This window comes from Salmo salar, chromosome 26 (assembly GCF_965601325.2).
Source record: "Salmo salar chromosome 26, fSalSal1, whole genome shotgun sequence".
NCBI classification, from domain to species: Eukaryota; Metazoa; Chordata; class Actinopteri; order Salmoniformes; family Salmonidae; genus Salmo; species Salmo salar.
In genome coordinates this window covers 22,437,790-22,460,350 of record NC_138316.1, presented here as the reverse complement: position 1 = coordinate 22,460,350, position 22,561 = coordinate 22,437,790, and the positions used below count along the sequence as shown (strand labels likewise).

General features: G+C 40.4%; 1 protein-coding gene and 1 long non-coding RNA gene across 3 annotated transcripts; one reads left to right on the top strand and one right to left on the bottom strand.

Moving 5' to 3' along the window:
* Nucleotides 1-219: 219 nt before the first annotated feature.
* Nucleotides 220-17,631, bottom strand: LOC106587374 (uncharacterized). 2 transcript variants are annotated; one of them, XR_001324429.2, is made up of 3 exons: nucleotides 16,725-17,631; nucleotides 3,839-4,050; nucleotides 220-1,260 (listed from the first exon to the last, which is right to left on the bottom strand). It is a non-coding gene; the product is annotated as an uncharacterized LOC106587374 (long non-coding RNA). The 2 variants fall into 2 exon arrangements; XR_001324428.3 differs by having other exon boundaries at nucleotides 3,936-4,050; nucleotides 16,725-17,534.
* Nucleotides 17,632-17,680: 49 nt separating this feature from the next.
* Nucleotides 17,681-21,572, top strand: LOC106587373 (forkhead box protein F1). The gene is made up of 2 exons (XM_014175717.3): nucleotides 17,681-18,958; nucleotides 20,388-21,572. The coding sequence occupies exons 1-2, from the start codon at nucleotides 17,986-17,988 to the stop codon at nucleotides 20,549-20,551; spliced, it is 1,137 nt and encodes a 378-aa protein (XP_014031192.1). The 5' UTR covers nucleotides 17,681-17,985; the 3' UTR covers nucleotides 20,552-21,572.
* The last annotated feature ends 989 nt before the right edge of the window (nucleotides 21,573-22,561 follow it).

Here is a 22,561-nt window from a genome sequence, read left to right as displayed (position 1 = left end):
AGCCCTTAGAATTCAGGAGAGACTGTCCAAAATAAGAGCTGCTGACTCTCTCATTGTGGCCGTGTGTGTGTGTGTGTGTGTGTGTGTGTGTGTGTGTGTGTGTGTGTGTGTGTGTGTGTGTGTGTGTGTGTGTGTGAGAGAGAGAGATAGAGGTGGAGACACTGGTCAGTGATGATGTTCTCTTCAATATAAGGATGAAAGAAATGAACGGAGGATGAATTGTCAGCTCAGAGCACATCTTTATTTACAGAGTAAAACTAACAGGGGCACTTGCTCAAAAACAACAATTGCGCGATCACACAAGCCCACGGTGTGGAAGGCTACAGCGTGATGGTAGGCCAGGACATTGTATTTTAATCACAGGCGTTGGCCACAGTTGCATACTCATTCCAGTTTCAACAGTTTCAAGAGCTCAATGTAAGTTCAAGATGAAAACAATGTATTTGGGAGTGCAGAGATTTCTCCTTCAAAGCGAATTGCAAGGGATCTTCCAGATATAATCTGTATCTTGGAGTCAGAAATGTATTGCAATAAATTATTATTAAACAGAAAAATCACATGCACATAATTTATGATTGTTGCATGAGACAAATAAATACTAAATCTCTCCTAATTTCATTGGGCACAGCAACAAAAACTAAAATGACTGCAACACACTCAGCAGAAAATGATGACAAAAATAACACATGTTCGGTCTATTAGCAACATATTACACAGTGATAGCAAAAACAAGTTGTATCCACATACTGCAGTACACGGATCATTTCACTCAATGAGTTGGGATCCGAATCAGACTTCAATTACAGAATTACACTATTAATCTCATACCTTATATTTTCATACAGTTCTCTATACTGTAGACTGACTCCCTGTTTTGGCTGATCTGTAGCTTGTCTCCCTACAGTAGTGAATAGGTTAAATAAACCCAGTGTAACGGGACAAGAGGCCAGTCACAGTGAGATGAATCAGGGCTCTGCTATTCTCTCTCACACCGCCACTTTTAGAAGACCGTGCCTTATTTCCTTCCTTGCGTGACTCCAGAAGGTAAACACACTGCTGGAGTGACTCATTACAACTTCTCACGTTGATTACCTGATACAAACACAGGTCGGGGTCAGGGGTCAACTAGGAGGATTACGAGACGTTACAAGGTACAGTACGCCCCCTCCCCCCCAGTCGAGTTCTGGGCCCTGACACCCTCTGTTCTTCGAGGAATTCACGGCTTCCTGCGGCCAAACCCGCACGCCTGCCCACTCCAGCCTACAGAGAGATGGAGAGAAAAACAGAACGTTAGAAAAAATAGACATTTGGGGTGATGGATCACCCTCTTCACCAGGCCACTGTTCGGCGAAACGGAAAGAATTCTGTCCTGATGAGCGTGTATCTCTTTTCTGCCCAGAGCCCCGGGGCCTGCCGAGAGAGAGGGAGCAGCCGGAGGCGAAGTGGGGCGTCTCTGGACTCGGGTTCCACCGTCTGCGTGGTGTAAATGAGCTTCATCCTGTTTCATGTAGTGGTGAATTGATTTATGAGTAGTGAAAAGCCTGTTTACCACCGCCTGCCAAGTTGCCTTTTCGGGCGATTGGCTCTTTTGTAAAAAGGGATCTGGGAGAAAGGCCTGATCAGCACTTTGCCCTCTGCTAAGCCCAGTGTTAGAGGGAGAGGAGGTGGAGATGGTAGTGGAGGGGTTGTAGTGTTGGTGGTGGAAGGGGGGGGGGGGGGGGGGGGGGATATGCTGCTGTTAGCAACTTCCCTTCAAAGGCCCCTATCTGAAAAAGGGCCAAACACAATCTAGCATCAATCTCTGTGCTGTCACCCTGCACTCTGCTGCCTTTCCAACACCATTGTTATAGAGCAGACCAACGGAAAGAGGCCGGGAGCAGGTGGAAATAAAAAGCCCTTTGACGACTGGAGGGGAAAGATTCCTCCTGAGATCCTCACGACATTTACACAAGCCCCAGGGAGCAGGGACTGGCTGTCCACGCCAGTCTGGATACACACACACCGATTCATAGGTCTGGACAAACACACACACACACACATACACACACACACACACACATACACACACACACACACACACACACACACACACACACACACACACACACACACATACACACACACATACACACACACACACACACACACACACACACACACACACTGACAGATATACTGTACTGTCCAATTTCAGTCGCAATACCTGTCTGCTTCACACTTTTCAACACTGTCTGGTCTACTGCTCTCAACCAAAATATTCATCACTGTTACCGTTGCTTAGTATCACGTGTTACTAAGCAAAGTTATATTTCAGACCTTCAGTTAACTGGATATACTCAGAATCATTCTGACATGCCTGTGCTGTGCCAAAATATTCACTACATTGTCTCTGCTGCGGTGAGAAGGTACAGTCTTTTAGAATATATTTAGGATACCCCACACTGCTGCACAGATTCTTGCAGGTCTTTCAGTAGCAGTGGTCTAAGAACTCCCAGTCTTCCACATGGTCTCAGTGACCTCTCTGGAGACCTTGACAGTATATACTGTTTATTCCTCACAGATACAGTGGAAGGCACTTTGTTGTGGGCAGAAATTAGAGACTGTGAAGTCCTCTTCATGCAAGTCGTGGTATAACACACTCAGACACTCATCCAAACCCAGCCAGCCAGCCAGCCAGTCCAGACTGCATTACTTCACTCAGGGGAAATTAAAGATGTACTTTTTAGCAGAATGTGCCTCTCCCCGACTCCCCTTTTCTGCCTCCAACCTCATCCCTCTCTCACCCCAATGCATCCCTCTCACCTCACCCCTCTGTCTTTCTTGCATATCCCCCTCTCTTCTGTTCCAGCTTCACCCTCCTCTCCCCTACCGCATACTTCTCCTCCAATCGGGATCATGGGCTCAGGCCTGGCGGGATCCCCGTCACATGATGCCAGTGAAGTGTGATGCTTCGCTGGGACCCCCCTCTGTTCAGGAAATGCTCTTGGCCTTTTTCCCCACCCTAGCCTTCCGCTGTGTTACCATTCCAAAGCATTCCTGACTGATTCTGACCACTGCTGGGCCATGGATTCCCACAGACAAGGAGGATCTGCTCCCCAACTCAAACAGTGGAGTGGAGGCAGGGGTATCATGTTGTGGGCTGCCAAGCCTGTTTATGGTAGAATAGAGAGGCCTAAGCTCCACAATAGGCAATTACCATCCCCACTTAGCCCACACCCCGCAAACCACCTCCCCATAGCTTCAATTTGTGGTTTGTATGTAGGTGGGTTCTGCTCTCTGGGCGAATTAAATATAGCTAGGGACCGTTTCAGAGGAAAACCGTAAGGGACTGACTTGGATTCGGGACTTTCATTGCAGAACGACGTCTCCTATTGTTGTGCACTGTTTGCACTTAATAGCTTTTTCCGAAGCGGCTCGCCACAGGAAAATCCCCTTCCAGAATGGGAGAGAGAGATGGTGGGCTGTGAGTAAACACGCATCATATAAATCTGAGTATGCTCCAATCAAAGTCCCATCAGCAACTATCAAAGCCTCTGTAAGTAACCTGTATCAGGGCTGGCTGTGGCCTGACTTCCCTCCCTCTCTCTGTTATGTCCTACTCTGACCGTTTCTTCGGGTTGGGTTCTCCCTGTTGATATATTCCCTTCCATCTGTAACAAACTGTCCTGGACTGGACCTGTGTTGTGTGTGAGGCTGAGGGAAGGGAGACACCAAAGGAGGTTGTGCACACACACAGTGACATTACCCATTCACTCTCTGCCCTGTGTGGGGCAGGCTGGGAGGCCTCCAGCAGCAATATAGTATAGAGCAGAGTAGAAGCATGCAGTGCAGGACTAACCAGGGCGGTGGTGAGAAGGGAAAATGGTCCCCTCATAGCGCTTTCTCTGCTATTCCGATGGAGGAGAGATTACAGCGATACTCTTTTCGATCCGTACCTCTCAATTATCATTAGCACTGTCTGACAGACGCAATCCCCCGGTGGAGGTCTGGTTGTCATAGGAACAGTTGCCATCACTGGAAAACCTTCTCTCCCTCATCCATCACAGAGGGCTGAAATGGGAAAAGAAGAGTTGTGTTGGTTATATGAGCAAACTTTCATTAAACTGTACATGATATAGATAAGGAGCAGGGTTGTGAATTATTCAAAGAAACAATAACATGACCATATGGGAACATTTTTCAAGGAACACCTGATCATTAAGTAGGTCTATTGAAATTCAATCCATATTTCAAATGTATTGAAATTCCATTTAATTTCAAGCTTTTATCAGGAGTTAGGTTGTATAATTTGCTTTCATTTAAATGAACTAGTATAGGATAAGGGACGCTTGATAAATCCCAGTGTTGTTTCATACAGTCGAACTGTTCTGTGGTTCATCAAAGACATTAAAGAAAGGTGTCTATTACATTAGCTTGAGGGATAGAGGATTCTTATCATTTAGTTCAATGACTTGATGTGCTTTTAGACTGATTTTAAAGGATCCAAAAGGTGTGTTATAGTGGATGAGTCAGAAGAGATGTAGCCCTGGTTGAAAACATGGGCATCAATAGGGGGTTATAGCTGAGGTAATCAGACATTAGGCAGCACTCTGGTTTGGTTCAGCGCTATTTAGCTCTAGGAATGGCACTCTAAGTTAATAATAGTGTGCAGAAAAGAATAAATGCCTTGTCAGATATCTCCTGTTAAACGATCTTGATTAAAGCATGCAGCTACTGTCCTGACTTGGCAATACTGTAAGGCAGACATAAGTAGAAAATAAACATTTGAAAAATAATATATGAAAAACGTTAAACATCAATAGGGACTATTGTAATTGAATTACTTAAGCGACTATATTAATTTAATTACTTAAGCGACTATATTCAGGTATAGTTTACAGATCGAGAAACTGGAGATAAACAAGAGTTGACAAAAGCACTTGAAAATAAGTGCAATAATATACAAAACCCTACCACAATGGAAACAACATCCACAATCACAAAAATAAAACGTTTCTGGCGTTTTTATTTTTGTTTAACATAATGAGCTTCAAAAAGTCTCAAATTAAAAAAGAATAAGGACTACATTGTTGTTTTAGTGACCAACTTCTTCCTTATGACGATTAAATATTTGTTGTTTGTCTTCTTTTGTCCTATAAACATGCTGTCAGTCAGTGGCTTAAACGTCAATCGCAGATATTTGACATGTTGGAACATTTTCCTTCTCGCAATGACCACATTTGGACAGTTTTGAGTTTGTAAAACTTCTGGAACTGCCAACTCTTAAACACTCGTGTCCTTCAGTCATGTCAAATAATGTTGTGGTAGTGTAAGCCGAGCTTGTGTGATCACAAAATAAGCCAGAAGGAATTTTACATATGCCTTTATTCATATTTTTATTCCATGAAAGCCGTATTTCCCTCTGAAAATACGGCTGTCAAAAAAGTTCAGAGAACATGAGGACTATGTTACGAATAAAATACGCAGTTGAAGCCTATTGAGAGGAATAAGTGGAGCTGTTTACGGATTGACAATACCTCAGGGACGGTTGGGTGAGGGTTGTTGTTTGGTTGGCGCGCCAAACTTTCCTGGGAAGCCCGGGGTTCTCACACAGCATAATCGCTGCGCGCACAAAATGACTCATCTCGTGTATTTGAGGTTTGCGGGTTCTCTATATTTAAGGATAACAATACAGAGTCTATTGTAGCTTAACGAGCATAAAAACGAAATAAATTGCCCGTCTCAAATGAACCAAAACATTACGGATATAAACAAACTGTGCGACTGAGTTCCAGGGGCTATTTAAAGAACGCATAGGGTAGTATATATTCATGTAGCCTATTTTTTTAAATGTAAGAGTTTTGGTTTTGGTTTCTGGGTGATAATTAATCGAAAGCCGGTTAATATTCTCTCTCATATTGATAATCATACGAATAGGCCTACCTAACTCACTCTCACAAAACATAGGCTATAAACAAATACCGTTAACATGATTAGCTATCAATGTCGTGCAGAACAAACAAAATGTCAACCAGCTATAAAAAAATAAATATTAAAGATGAACTTTTCATTATCATGCAGGTTAACCTGCATTGAATGGGAATTCGTTTTTGTTTGATAAAATGTAATATGACAATGCATTTAATTATTGCATTATAAATAGTTAGTTATGCAAGAGACACTTCAGGTGAATGCAGCTGTAACTGCGAAATATACCTTGATAAGGGAAATGTCAGCACTGAACAGCGCATGAGTGTCCAAAGCGAAATCCAAAATCCAATGTTTCTCAATCATCAACAATAAATAACCATGCCTACAGAATATAAGGCTACAAACATTGAATGAATGTATTTTCCATATCTCGAATACTGCAGTTTCAATTACATTGTGGCTTCTAAAACGGGTCACACATTCTCCATTTCATGCGTCTGACCACAAAAACAATCAGTTGCATTTACTGATCAGTTAATTAAAGACCCATTATCACAAGTTAATTATAATTCATGTCAGTAGCCTCAGTCAATGGTTCAAATAAATTGACAAATAGAGCTTTCATATAAATCTGTAAACGCAAGATTTTTCAATAGGAGAATTTGCCCAAACACCGAACACACACAACACAGTGCAACATGAGATTCCTGTTTTAGTTCGAGACATGAATGATCAATGGACATGTCACACGCTGTAGTAGGCCACCATGGAGAATCCTCGTCTTGGGACTCTTTTTGCATGTTAAGCCTTCTAAACAAAGAGATGGAGAGCAAGGCGAGGTGATAGGAATATGACTGAAGTGTGTCAGATACAAGATGAATGTGTGCCCAAGAGCGGAAACTGACCATTGAACTGAAAGGGTCTGTTGTGTGCCATGTGCTTATTGGCTCCCTAATTCTAATTAGAAAAAAGGTGTAGGGCCTATCAACCAATCCCCATCTGTATGAACCAGTAACATCTTACTGTGGGATGCATTGCAAATAAAATAGGTCCTGCTCATAGGCTAAATGGCAAGCTTATCAGCAACGATATCTGAATACCTTTATCACCAACAACTTCGCTAAGATAATGCTATGGAATTAACAGAAAGCTGAAATGGCCTGAAAAATCCCACTGGCCACACCACGTTATTTCAAAGTGGAAATGTGGGTAATTTATCGTTGAGATGTTGATCAATGAGATTTCAACCATTATTCGCCCACTCAAAAAGACAGCCAGAAGTTTGTTGATTTCCCAATGTGTCATCACTATGCTTTAATCTATCTAAAAGCACAACCAAATTCTAAAAACGTCAAAACAATGTATGATTTTTTATTTTGTTGTCATCTAAATGTTGAGAGTTTGGGGCTATAAGGTTCAGTAATATGACTCAGAGATAGATAATTGCTTTAAAGTTCTGAAACCTCCTTGGTTTGAATGGTGTCAGCAATTTTTTTAAATCTAGTATTCTTTTGAACTTAACATGCATTGGGGGTATTTAAAGTACTATATAGTTAGAGAACATTGAACAGAACAAGGCTATGACAATCACTACATTTAGACAAAAATGCAGATAGAACCTTATAGTACTAAAGCTCTCCATGTGTTATCATTGCACTTTCAACCATTTAAAAGCACAACAGTTCAAATGGGAATACAATGTCATTTTTGTATTTCTACAACTGGTTAAATCGTTATCATTGTGCTTCATCTAATTGCACAACTGAATGACCTGGATTGTAGTTGAGATTACATTAAAAGTGCATAGTGCAAGTGATCAATGCTGTTTGAGATTTTGCACAGATATTTATATTGTGAAGTTCTCCACAGACCTGGGATCTTATCATGCTATGAACATGCACGCTTTTTATGATTCCATAATAAGACTTTTATAGAGTTACAGTAACCTCAAAATGTGGCCATGGATGTATTACTCATTTTAAGGTTGAATAAAAACTGTTATATTAGTTAGTAAATAGCCTAAAATGAAGGCCATCTTACAATCTTACACAAGTCATATTGAATCGTATTATGTTGGCAAGCAACCAAATATCAACATTTACAGGAGACATATCTAATGCTGGGATAGCTTCAATTGAGCCACAGGCTTAATTATATTCTTTCACTTGTATTTTAGTTGGAGATGTGAGTTCAACATATTTGTTAAGTTAATATACTATTTTCTGTATTGCAAAAGTGATATTGAATTGTGTTTGGTTGTCAACACAACCAAATAACATTTGAAGGAGATGTATATTTTGTGCCACTGACTTAGTCTGACTAATCCCAGTTTGTCTACAAATTAATAATTTATATGTTGGATTCATGTCTCCATCTCTACCAAAAATCTAAGTTAAAGAATAGGGCTAAATCAAATCAAACTTTACATGCACTTTAAAACAGTTTGATTTAATCCTATTCTTTAACTTATATTTTTGGTTGAAATGGAGAGGTGAATCCAACATATTCATTATTAACTTGAAGATTAAATTTGACATCAACCAAAGCTTTAAATCCTAGGCCTATTTATTGTCTAGTTTTAGTTGAACCCTATGTTGAATTGAAACAATAGCTGTTAATGACTTCTCAAATGCTTTATAGGCTTAAATAGTTTAATTGATGATGTATGACTTATAGAGAGAGCATGGTTACATTTCATTTGCTCTAATTACACATCAGAATGACTTCAATAGCAACAGTTTATATATTTAGTTAAGATATCTCTCAATAGCCATTCTCACTATAGCACATCGGTAGTAGTCAGTGGAAAATATCAACGCTAAACTGGGCTTGCTAAAACACTGGATGGGAGATCTAATAGATAGCTGTAGACAGATCAGCTCTCCTGTAGGAGGTGCTGCCCAGCCTATTGTTAGATTATTTTCTGATAGTGGATATAATGTTGAAGTTCTGATGTTGTTCCAAAAAGGTACAAATTCAACCTAGACAAACCTTGTATAAAATATGTTGAAAATTGGTTACCACTATGACAATTATAGTAACCTGGTACCCCCTGTAAATAGCCTCATTATTGTTATGTTGTGTTACTTTTTACTTTATTTAGTAAATATTTTCTTAACTCTTCTTGAACTGGTTGGGCTTGTAGGTAAGCGTTTCACGGTAAGGTCTACACTTGTTGTATTTGGGGCATGTGACAAATAAAGTTAGATTTTTTATTTGATTTGAATTATGTGGTTGAAATTTCACTCTCAAATCAACTGTTTATGTTCATGACTTTTTGCAAATCCAATGTATTTTCCAGGTAGAGTCAACGTCACAATATGTTGACAAATTACTTTGAAACAAAGTTGACTCAACCAGTTTGAGCACAGTGGGATATGGTGTATTCGTTTTCTTCATGGTAGATGTGTGTGCGTCCTGTTTTAGCCTATATACCGTGGGTAGTGTCCTCGGTATAGTGGAAAACTGAAGTTTCAGCACCTAAAGGACTCCCCTCTCCCTCGCCTTTACGCACACCGGCGCGCGCCTTGGAGGTCCAGCGGCGAGATCTTGCCAAGTAAATTAAAAAGTCGTAGAACGCGATTCTATAGTGCTGTTGATTGCATGAAAGGGTGGGGCCCCTCAACTATACCGTTCAGATCAATGTAGCGGCCCAATGAGCGCAATCAGCGGTCTGCTAGCAATCCAGTCCTTTCTCATTCACATAAACACCAGTTGAACAAAAATATACACGGCCACCTACCGCGCCAGAGAAAGTGATGAGGGGGGTGCACACACCTCGACATTATACTGTTTTCAATTAAAACGACAACGCTAGATGGCCTAAGCGACGCATGAGACAGAGATCTCTAGTTTCAGACCATTGGAAATGGAAATCTGCACTAATGTATATAGCATTGTTCCGAAAATAGTCAAGAGTGTAAAAGGGAATCAACATTGTTTGTGTTCTTGGGACAATGACAGGTGAAATGTCGCCCAAAATTGCTTAAAATTCAACTTTACATTCATATGTATATTTTATATTGTGTATTGTCCATTAAAGTAGATAAGAATATTACTGAAATGACAAATTGTTGTTGATATTACAACGATTTTCTTAAATTTGGCTAGTCATAAAACAAAAGGGGAAAAAAACAAATGATGCATACCTTTACTGATTTCGTTGTTGGATTTCAAATGGTACATTAACAAATAGGCTACACATGTGGCCACGGAAAGTGTGAATGAGTATGTTCATTGTAATGTATCAAGATATCTGCACTCGTTCTTGAAAAACGAAATACTTATAAATAAGCCTTGGCCAAATGATGCATTGTATAATGATTGTTTTCAAAGGCATGTGCTGGGAACAAAGACATTTTCAATTGTTGAACTGTTTTCCATACAGTGCATTACAGCAACATAACGTGCATGTTATATGTACCCTCCACGTATCCTGCTGGTATTGTACACTGGATGCTCCTGTACGTAATTAGGCTACATAACGGCATTACCTGACTGAGCGCATATGTGCATATTTTTCCTCTCTTTGTTACCATGTTTCCCTTTAACTACTCATTAAGAAATATATCACATGTAAAAATAGGACAAAAGTATATATACCCATAGGCCTACATATTTGGCAATATGGATAGCCAGGTTTAAAACATATATTTGCCTTGGCATTCTCACACAACGCCCTGAGTTACATAACATGCACAATATGAGAATTATTATAAATATTAAAAATCTGTGTATTATTTCATGTAAGATACGATATAATCTGTTGGTTTCAGGATTTCAGAATACAATTTTACCAAACTATTACTTCCATTGTTGTTCAAATTGAGATCTTGTATTCATTTAATAACCTTTATTTACTCAGAACAATTTTGAGAATGATATATCTACATTTATCAGAGACTTCAGAAAGTATTCACACCTTCCCTTTTTCCACATTTTGTTGTGTTACAGACTGAATTTAAAATGGATTAAATCAAGATGTTTGGTTTGTTACTGGCCTATATATACACACACACACACACACACACACACAATACCCCATAACATCAAAGTGGAATTTTGTTTTTGGACATTTTTTTAAATGATCGAAACATGAAAACGTAATGTCTTGAGTCAATAAGTATTCAACCCCTTTGTTATGGCAAGCCTAAATAAGTTGCATGGACTCTATGTGCAATAATAGTGTTTAACATGATTTTGACTACCTCATCGCTGCACCCCACAGATACAAATATCTATAAGGCCCCTCAGACGAGCTGTGAATTTCAAACACAGATTCAACCACAAAGACCAGGGAGGTTTTCCAATGACTTATAAAGAAGGGCACCTATTGGTAGATGGGTAAAAAGACATGGTGAAATTAATAATTACACGTTGAATGGTGTATTAATACACCCAGTCACTACAAAGATACAGGTGTCCTTCCTAACTCAGTTGCCGGAGAGGAAGGAAACCAGTCAGGGATTTCACCATGAGGCCAATGGGGATTTTAAAACAGTTACAGAGTTTAATGTCTGTGACAGGAGAAAACTGAAGATGGATCAACAACATTGTAGTTAATCTACAATACTAACCTAATTGACAGAGTGAAAAGAAGGAAGCCCGTACAGAATAAAAATGTTCCAAAACATGCACCCTGTTTGACACAAGCCACTAAAGTAATACTACAAAAAATGTGGCTAAGCAATTAACTTTATGTCCGGAATACAGTGTTATGTTCAGGGAAAATCCAATAGAACACATTACTGAGTACCACTCTCCATATTTGCAAGCATATTGGTGGCAGAATCATGGTATGGTTGTCATTGTTAAGGACTGGGCAGTTTTTCAGGATAACAAAAGAAACGGAATGGAGCTAAGCACAGGACAATAACCTAAAACACAAGGCCAAATCTACACTGGAGTTGCTTACCAAGACAGTGAATGTTCGTAAGTGGCCAAGTTACAGTTTTGACATAGGGTTTTTCTTTATTTTTACTATTTTCTACATTGTCGAATAATAGTAAAAGTTTAGACACACCTACTCTTTCAAGGGTTTTTCTTTATTTTACTATTTTTCTACATTGTAGAATAATAAACGAAGACATCAAAACTATGAAATAACACATATGGAATCATGTAGTAACAAATAAAAATATATTTTATATTTGAGATTCTTCAAAGTAGCCACCCTTTGCCTTGATGACAGCTTTGCACACTCTTGGCATTCTCTCAACCAGCTTCATGAGGTAATCACCTGGAATGCATTTCAATTAACAGATGTGCCTTGTTAAAAGTTAATTTGTGGAATTTTGTTCCTTCTTAATGCGTTTGAGCCAATCAGTTGTGTTGTGACAAGGTAGGGGTGGTATACAGAAGATATCCTTATTTGGTAAAAGACCAAGTCCATATTATGGCAAGAACAGCTCAAATAAGCAAAGAATAATAACACTCCATCATTACTTTAAGACATGAAGGTCAGTCAATTTGGAACACCTCAAGAACTTTGTGCAGATGCAAAAACCATTAAGTGCTATGATGAAACTGGCTCTCACGAGGACCGCCACAGGAAAGGAAGATCCAGAGTTACCTCTGCTACAGAGGATAAATTCACTAGAGTTAACTGCACCTCAGATTGCAGCCCAAATAAATGCTTCAGAGTTCAAGTAACAGACGCATCTCAACATCAACTGTTCAGAGGAGACTGTGTGAATCAGGCCTTCATGGTTGAATTGCTGAAAAGAAACCACTACTAAAGGAGTGTGATGGAGTGCTGCAGCAGATGACCTGGCCCCCACATTCACCCAACCTCAACCCAATTGAGATGGTTTGGGATGAGTTGGACAGCAGAGTGAAGGAAAAGCAGCCAACAAGTGCTCAGCATATGTGGGAACTCCTTCAAGACTGTTGAAAAAGCATTCCAGGTAAAGCTGTTTGAGAGAATGCCAAGAGCGTGCAAAGCTGTCATCAAGGCAAAGGGTGGCTACTTTGAAGAATCTAAAATATATTTTGATTTATTTAACACTTTTTGGGCCTACTACATGACTCCATATGTGTTATTTCATAGTTTTGATGTATTCACTATTACTCTACAATGTAGAAAATAGTAAAAATAAAGAAAAACCCTTGAATGAGTAGGTGTCCAAAATTTTGACTGGTACTGTATATAAATATATATATTTTTTTTTACAAATGTTTGAATTTTTCTTCCACTTTGACAGAGTATTTTGTGTAGATCGTTGACAAAAAATGACAAATTTTTATCTAACTGTAACAACAAAATGTGGAAAAAGTCAAAAAGTCAAGTACTATCATTATGGGCTTTACATTAGGTTATTTTGTGTGATCACGTTGGTTAATTGACCAAGATGCAAGAGCCCATAGCCCAGAAATGGGTCAAATAAGAGAAAGGACAGAACTGCAAAGCGTAAATGATATTCTGCAGTAAATCATTGAATAATAATATTTAGGCATGGCACAACTATACCCTAATATTTTCTTGCAACATTATCCTATATTTAGCATCAAAACAAATGCATCTCTTGACTTTTAGAAAATGCTTTACTAAGTAAACAAAGCACAATTCCAAATCATGCACTCAAGTTTCTCTTCTAAAATCCTGAGGCTGCAAAGAAGCGAGTTCAAATGCATCCAGATCCAATGAACTTGCTGCTCTAAGGTGCAGTTATACATTTGATCGATCAATCCGTCACAAAGCTCTCCAAACAACTCTGCTGCAGCCTTTTGGTGACCCTCCCCGTCTCCACTCCAACACTGAAGCGGGTAACACACTGATTTCTCAGTGTCGAGACCGTCATTTCAGTTTCTAAACAAACTCAGGACTAATTTTGTTTATCAATTATATATTCCCAAATGGCCCATAAGACTAATTACAACAGTAGTTTGTTAAACGTCCAGTAGCATATACAGGTGTTTTTTTAAATGACCCATTCATCAATAACAATTCATTTCTGTTCTGCAGTCTCATTTTCCCATCACCAAGTTTTCTGAATGGTAATGGAAGCTGCAAAAAACTAAAAATAAAGTTTAAATAAATCATCTTTATATCTAAAAATATTTTTTATCAGATTTGGCACACAATGGTTGTGGTGGGTAAAACACTATGTGACATGCGGACATGCTGAGGTTTCTCTCTTATAGCATTGTCGAGGAATCACCTCACAGTCACATGAACTAAAGACAGTAGCAGTTGTAATGTAGAACTGGGTGAGTCTTGGACAAGCTATGATAGACTATATGATATATAGTAAGTAGGCTAATTCAAGGTTTAGGCTGAATTACAATCTTCCTCGCAGTGAACGCAAGATAGACTCCGAGTGTATGCACAGCTTCAGCAATATGCCTATCACCGTTGATTGAAATGTCCAGGCACAGAGTGTTGTAGTTGTACAACAAAGGTTGCTAAAATAAAGGCCATGTGTTTAAAATGTGTGTTTGGGTGTGTGCATGTACTGAAAAAAATTATCAAAACAAGCCTCAACAATATAATGCATCATTACGTCCATGTAAAATAAAAAAATAAAAAATTACGTTCATGTAAAATAAAAAATAGGCCTTTGGGTCATATTTCGTCGATTGGATAAGAATAAGAACATTTGGAGAGGCTCTCTGTTGAGACAAAAACGCATACTGCTGGGCTGGACGAATGATGTGGGATTCCTCCACCTAAGTGCTCGAACATTCCTGAGGATGCAACGCTGTCAAATATTTCATTGGAGGACGTCATGGAAAAAGTACATGAAATAAACTACGAGGGGCAAGTGGTGACCTCGGATTGCCATAAAATGCCGACAAACACAATCTTCCAACAGTGACATTACAAGCGTAAATCTATAGCATTGGAGTAAACCCTTTCCTCACAAGTTACAATACGGCCATGTAATCATTAGGCTGCCTAACATGGGTAAGGCGGTAAAGCATGTTATCTAAGAAACATATATTCCATAGAAGACAAATATGACCAATGTGATTTCAGCCAATGTTCTATAATAACTTAATTATGCAATGTACTATGGAAAGAAATCAATAGAATTTAGAGGACACCATAACTCGTTTAAAACCACGCAGTAACAATAATTTGACTGACGGAAAATCGTCTATAATATCAACTGAGAGTCCAGAGGGACCATTAATAATTATGCGGAGCTGTCAACAGCTTTTTGCGGAGGGGTTTAACAACGCGCCAGTCATCGGCGCGTCCCCCTTCAAAGATCAGTGGAGCAACTCGCGTCCCACTGGTTTGGGTAAACATTTAGGGATCAATTAGCCGTGGACATTAGTTTTTCAAAGTGCATGTCAAAGATGAGTGGCGGGGTTAAAGTGTGTGAGAGGGCCATTCGGCGTGGGGACGGGCACGACGTGTTGAAACAAGGCGTGATTCTCGGAATGAAGTCATCAACAGTAATTAAATGCAGGGGGAAAGAGAGGACGCAAGTGCGCCTGCCCCCTCTCTCTCTGCGCGCTGGGTGGTCCGCTCCCCTGATAAATGCGTGGGCCTCATTCCAAGCGAGCGCCGGGTGTAGGGACCGGTTAAAACAATACTACTACCTATATACATTTCTTTACCTAGGTTCCAAAATCAGACGCAACAGCAAATCCCACCATTGTACCTCTCGCATGCCCTGTGTAGTTGACAACGGAGATTTCAATATTATCTTATTTTCCTTTGGCAAAAACGTCACGAAGGAGGCAAGCCAACAACGACATTTACGGCGGTTTGTTGGAACACGGGCTGTCCTTCAAATACATGTAGGCCTATACACGCTTCAGAACATCACCTTACGGTTTAATAGATAGGCCACATCAAAATGACATCGTTTTAGTTTTCGAAGTTTGATAAAAATGAGTAGGCCTAAATAGCCTACAATATCCTCCTGTAGACGCATATTTGCAGGACCACTACATTTATTTGTAGAATATTTTAATTTCAAAGACTGTTCAAAAATCTTAGTCAAGAAAAAACAGTAGCCTGTACAACCTACTTTTATGACACCCAAAATGTATTAAGATATTTAGTATTTACAATTTTCCAAAGTATCTGTGACTGATTTGCGTTATTGCATATCCAATATGTGCATAAATTACAAGATTACAATAGCATATAATAAAATGGTCTAACAACCCGGCAAACCAAAAGAGCAGAACCACCGCGAGCCAGCCCGGAGAGTGAACCCGCGCACCAGGAGCGCCTGAGTGAGGGTTGAGGGGCTGAGAGCTTGTGCGCTCTCCGGGGAACAATGAACAGTCTACTGTCAACAGATTTAGTCTATGGACCGGCGGCTCTCCACTACACACATACATATATCCTACCGGTTCAAGGCTTAAATTAATAGCCAAAAACTGGTTACATTTAGAATGGTGGATGGTGCAATGGTGAACGCTTTGAGGACCTATTGTAAAAAGTGCTGCTTAAAACAATACATTTTCTAAATGTAGCATAATTACTTATTTTCTTATTCAAATTGTCTAAATGATAAGCCTGCAAATGATGAACCTAAGACAGTTCTTTGTTGATAAGGAATGGCCTTCGAACTTTTCAAAAAGGAAAATAAAGTAGACCTATCTATGTGCTACATCGCTTAACTTTGTAACTCAGATATTTGTTACTATTTTTCTGTGACACTATAGTCTGGTTAGGCTGCCCACCACATTACAATCAAATGGCTAATTAGACCATCATATGGCGTCCATTCTAATTCGCACTTCTAACTGCACAACAGGTCTAGTAAATCTCGATTGGAACTAAATTGAGACGACGGCCCGCAGCCATATCGCTGTCTTGTTTTAACTGACAAAAGTTTAAAGTGACTTACCTTGATTCGAGCACCATTCTGAGGGGAGAGAGTTTGGTGGGCGTCGATCTGAAGTCCTCATCCGAGTTTCAGTGCCCAGTATTCGGCTAGGCTCAGGGCGCTCTTACCCTCAGATCTACTGTGTGAACATAATAATTATACATGATTGAAATCCCTTTCTGCATTTACGTTGAAAAGTCCTATCCATACACAAGGAGCTGTCTAAAACGGACATAATGCATCAGATTGAGTATGAGCTGATCTAGCGGGGCTTTTTGCTTGATTTTTTATTTAAAGAAGGCCAGGGAAAATGTTTACATTTTGCTGTATAAACATCCTGCCCATGTTCCTGTCTATCTTTTAAAGAAATCAGCAGCGTGGTCTTGAATAGAGACATTTTATTTAAAATAAGCGTATTTTAAGCAACATTTTAAACATACTTCACACTTTAATAAGTCAAAGTCAGTGAAATGTGCTATGGTGAGGTTGGCCTGATGTATCTGATAAATGGAAAACCAGTTTTGTATATCACGGTGGTTGTGCATACAAGCTTACTAAAAACATACATTTAAAAAAAAATGTTTTGAAGAAATATTATCGTTGCGAAAATAAAGACTATTCAATGTTGCAAAGTTCAAGCATAGGCCTCAGTAGCCTGTTGTATTAGGCTACCATTTATATTCTGAAAACAGATATTCTAGTAGGCTATGTCCTATATTTGAAAATAAGTCCTGTTTCACGCCATTCAATAAAAAAAATGATAATTTTCTGTTCAATAAAATGTAATTTTGAGTGTTAAGAAAGACCCACTTCACTGATTCTGAGTTGGGGGAAAAACTGCTCCCAGACAAACTAAAGCCAGGCAGATGTGGGAGGGGACTGGGCGGGCCCGGTGCGCCAATGACGTCCTGATGGTCAAGAGCTCGAGCTAGCAAGGCGCTGATGGCAACGGATAAGTAAAAGGCGAGCTCCTCCGGACGCACGAGAACACACCGACTGAAGTTGAAGTAGCTCCCGTTTCTCCCCCATTTCAATTTGGACACTCGCTACGGGTTTCAGGGTTCACATTGGCTAAGGAATTTAGGCACCAAAAGGAAGAGCGCAATAACGCACGGTTTACAGAAATTCAGCTTTGCATTTGACCGTGCGTAGTTCCACAGCATCGAGATTATTGGTAACCATCTTAAACTTTTCTTTGATTATTTATACGAAGTTTCTAGTACTACTTCAAAACGAGGACGTGGATATTTTTGTCAAACGTTGCCATTGCGTTGATAGTCTAATGACGGCAGAGGTCCAGCAGCCCCCAGCGCAGACTCCTGCCCAGAGCAGCCCGATGTCTGCCCCGGAGAAGCCCCATGGACAGACCACTGTGATGGAAACCGCCTCCTCCACCACCAAAACCAAAAAGACCAACGCGGGGATCCGCCGTCCGGAGAAACCCCCCTACTCTTACATTGCGCTGATAGTCATGGCTATCCAGAGCTCTCCCACCAAACGCCTGACGCTCAGTGAAATTTACCAGTTCCTCCAGAGCCGCTTCCCGTTTTTCAGAGGCTCTTACCAAGGATGGAAGAATTCCGTGCGTCACAACTTGTCGCTGAATGAGTGCTTCATAAAGCTGCCCAAGGGGCTCGGGCGGCCCGGGAAGGGCCACTACTGGACTATCGACCCAGCCAGTGAGTTCATGTTCGAGGAGGGATCCTTCCGCAGGAGGCCGCGGGGCTTCAGGCGTAAATGCCAGGCGCTGAAGCCCATGTACAGCATGATGAACGGCCTGGGATTCAACCACCTCCCCGAGTCCTATAACTTCCAGGGGAGCGGCGGGGGCCTGTCCTGTCCGCCCAACGGCTTGTCTCTGGACAGCGGGATTGGGATGATGAATGGACACTTGGCAGGCAACATGGAGGGGATGGGACTGGCCGGGCACTCCATGTCCCACTTGTCGGCCAACAGTGGACATTCCTACATGGGAAGCTGCACAGGATCCACGGGGGGCGAGTACCCCCACCACGACAATTCAGGCTCGCCCCTCGTCACCAGCGGGGGAGTGATGGAGCCGCATCCCGTCTACTCAAGCTCGGCCTGGGCTCAAGCGCCTTCATCCTCTCTGAATAACGGAGGTTCTTACATCAAGCAGCAGCCACTGTCTCCCTGCAACCCCGGGGCGAACCCGCTGCAGCCCAGTTTACCCACGCACTCTCTAGATCAGTATAATCTTCATCAGAACGGACACAGTAACACGGATTTGCAAGGTAAACTAACATCGCCAAATGATTACGCATGCCTTTTACAGTCACTCATACCCAATAGCCTAAAATGTGTGCAAAATAAACACTAGGCCTATTCTATTGCTCAATATTTCCTTTGAACCAAATCAAAACCTTATCATTTAAATTACAAACGAGGTGAAAAAAACATTACATTATCTCGGCATATAGAGTATTGCTTCGCAGAAAGCAGATACAAATTTAGACGAAGATTGCATATAGTAGGCCAATAGCAATAATGTAAAGGTCTTTGGGCAGCCTTCGCCTACTGCAATCAGTGCAGTGAGCAAAGATAGGGACTGAGCACTGGGCATGCTCAGTGCATTTGTTTTCACATAGGCCTACAACAACTCCAATATGCCACAGTTTTTGGCGGATAATATTGGTTAGAATTGATGGTTCTGTTATCTTGGAAATAAGGAAATGGACGCAAGAAACCATCGTCTAATTATCCAGTAAGGAAGTTAAGTAATTCAGTTTCCTGTCCTCATTTAACTGGCCAAGGAGTGGGACAACTAACAAACAACAGGTTTAACCCTCTGTTTTCCTAATAAATTCCTGGAGGTGGTTTCAGGAAGCACTCGGACGGCACGTCTTCTGGGACTTGTGTTTAGAATGGTGCCAATCTAGAGACAAAAACAACAAGCGCGAGCCGGAGCCAGTCAATTCAAGTCCCCGAGGCACCAGGTCCTCCGGGATTCGCGTGCGAGCAGGCCACTGTCAATTAGAACTATCCCACCCCCGAGCTCTCCAGACGGTTCTCAGCCTCAACAGTTCCCTATGACAGCCCCAATCAGAGGGGTAGACAGACCGGGCTTTTCACAAATTAAATGAAAGATTGTCTACCCAAATTACAATTAATTGTTCCTGAAAGGCAATTTAGGACGAATTTAGCCTCTTCAACAATATTCTGAAAAGATTTAGGTAATACTAGTCCTATTTCAATCGATTTTTATATCATAGTATAATATTACAATAATATAGGCTAAATAATACGATGCACAATATTACAATTCAACTTATAAATAACAAATTAGACCAACATCAAAAAGCTCAGAAGTCACTTTTGAAAATAGGCCTATTTAAAAAAAATATATATATCTTTCTATAGACAAAGGTAAATGTGTATTATTATTATTATGGTTCATTTAGGGCTATATGCAATCACCCAGTGGCAATACTAGTTTATTATTTTTCCTTGTACCCACAAATATGTATTTCTAACTAATTTGCTACAACCTTTTCTTTAAAATGCTGGCCTATATCCTTCTCGACTTGTGGTTCTTACTAGCCCATTCAAAAAGACAATCATACTGTTTTTGACAATTGACAGCAACACATTCACATTGGGTTGGCATGCTATATGGCATAAGGTGAACTAAAATATTCTTTACTCTTGTATCTGTATTCTTAGGTATTCCACGGTACCATTCTCAGTCTCCCAGTATGTGTGACCGGAAAGAGTTCGTCTTCTCCTTCAACGCGATGACGTCCTCAACGATGCATTCGCCCAGCAGCAGTTCCTACTATCATCACCAACAGGTCGCCTACCAGGACATCAAGCCCTGCGTCATGTGACAGCACTTCCAGTGAATAACGGACATCACTGACTTGAGCCACTAAAGCCAAAGCGGCTGCAGGGCTGAGACGAGGGAGCAACCCAACCCTTGGAGGTAGGAGAGAAGGCAGGCCCTGGAACGCGCTGTAAGAAGCAACAGTCACGCCAGAGAACCCATAAACTAAACAACTTTTCACACAAAAAAGGATTTGGTACAGAGACATAAATACGTGCAAATGCAGATTTAGTTCAACTTCAATGTTTATCTCTCTCAGAAACCAAAAAGGGTGTGGAAATATCACAGAACAACCTTGTGGTGTAGGCCTAAGCTGTGGGCTATTTTCAAGAAATGTCTGTGTGCCACACAAGAGGTAAAGCAGAGACCGGTTGACACTCACCTCATGCATCTCAACCCCAGCTGCCGCTTGGTACTATAACTCTGCGGGCGGATGACTACCACTTGAGAATATTTTACAATGTACAATAATGTGTATTATTTTTGTTATGCATTCAAAAGATATACTGCGGGGAGAATTTCATTCCTCATTTATCCGGGTTAGGCTACTCGGCTCCATCGAAATGATAGTTTGATTTTTATTTGATTTTCTGAGAAGTTTGGACTAAGCTATTAGGCTCCACCATGCATTAAAACAATTTAATCAACAAGACGATCTGAATTAAGGAAAGATGAAGGCACTTTTTAAATAGTAAAGCGCAACTTCTTATTTATTCTGTGCATATTTTTAATTGTACACTTATAGCCACAATATTGAAGTATGCTTTATTGGCAATATTTGCCATGATGCGTTCTTAAAACGGAAATTGAAGACATAGATGTAAGCACTGTTAGTTACATGGTTATTTAGGATAAGTTACATGTCTATTTAGGTGTATATATCCGTGTAGACACCCGTTATTTTTCAGCACTGTATAAATTGTAAATGTTATGCTGAGTATTGACATACTCGAGTCTTTAGATTAGTCTGTATATTACTACACACAGTTTGTATAAAAAATTAAACGTATTGGCATGCAGTTTAACTGGCTGAAATACCCATACAATTATTTCTGTTTCCATTATTTTGGAACTTGTCGAATGTTCTTCCCCCCCCCCCCCTTTTTTTTTTTAGGGACAATTATACATGCAGGTACAGTTTTTTATTTCACCTTTATTTAACCAGGTAGGCAAGTTGAGAACAAGTTCTCATTTACAATTGCGACCTGGCCAAGATAAAGCAAAGCAGTTCGACAACATACAAAAACACAGAGTTACACATGGAGTAAAACAACATACAATCAATGATGCAGTAGAAGTTCAGTCTATTCTACTGTGTGGTGCAAGAGGAAGGCCTTTACATAATTTTGGGGTGTTCTATTTGAGTTGTCTTGAAAATCAAAAATATTCATTAGAACAGAGTCCTTAATATTCAAATATTCTGGTCATCAACCAAATATTTTCATGTGAAAATAGGCCACACACATTTAGGAATTGATTGAGGTTTAGACAAGAATAGGCCTATAGGTGAACACAATGCATTAGTATATGCTACATCCATTAGCCTAATGACGCTCATGTTAAAGGAATTAGCTAAAAACACAATAGCCTATGGTTGGATATAAAATAAGACATATCTGTTGGAGGTCGAAAACTCCTGTCCAATGTATAACTGTGTAATCGGAGTGTATGTTGCAATTAACCCTTAACAAATCAAAGCCAGCAGTTACCGGGGGAGGGCGAATTCGCCTCGGATTCGGTTTCAAAGAGGGAGGAAAACGCGTGCCCACCGCCGAGAACCATTTATCCTTATCCTTCTCTTATAAAAGGCACAACGGGCTCACAGACTGCCTTTTCTCAAAAACGGCATTCTGGATGCTCTAGCGGTTCAGGGGGGGGGGGGGGGGCGCTGCCCCTGTGACAACAATTTTGGACCCCCTTGTGGCCCCCCTAAATGTGGAGTATGAAATAATTTTTACATAACAAATTTTTGCTATCTTTATTAGACAGTGGCAATGATGATTATGAACATGGT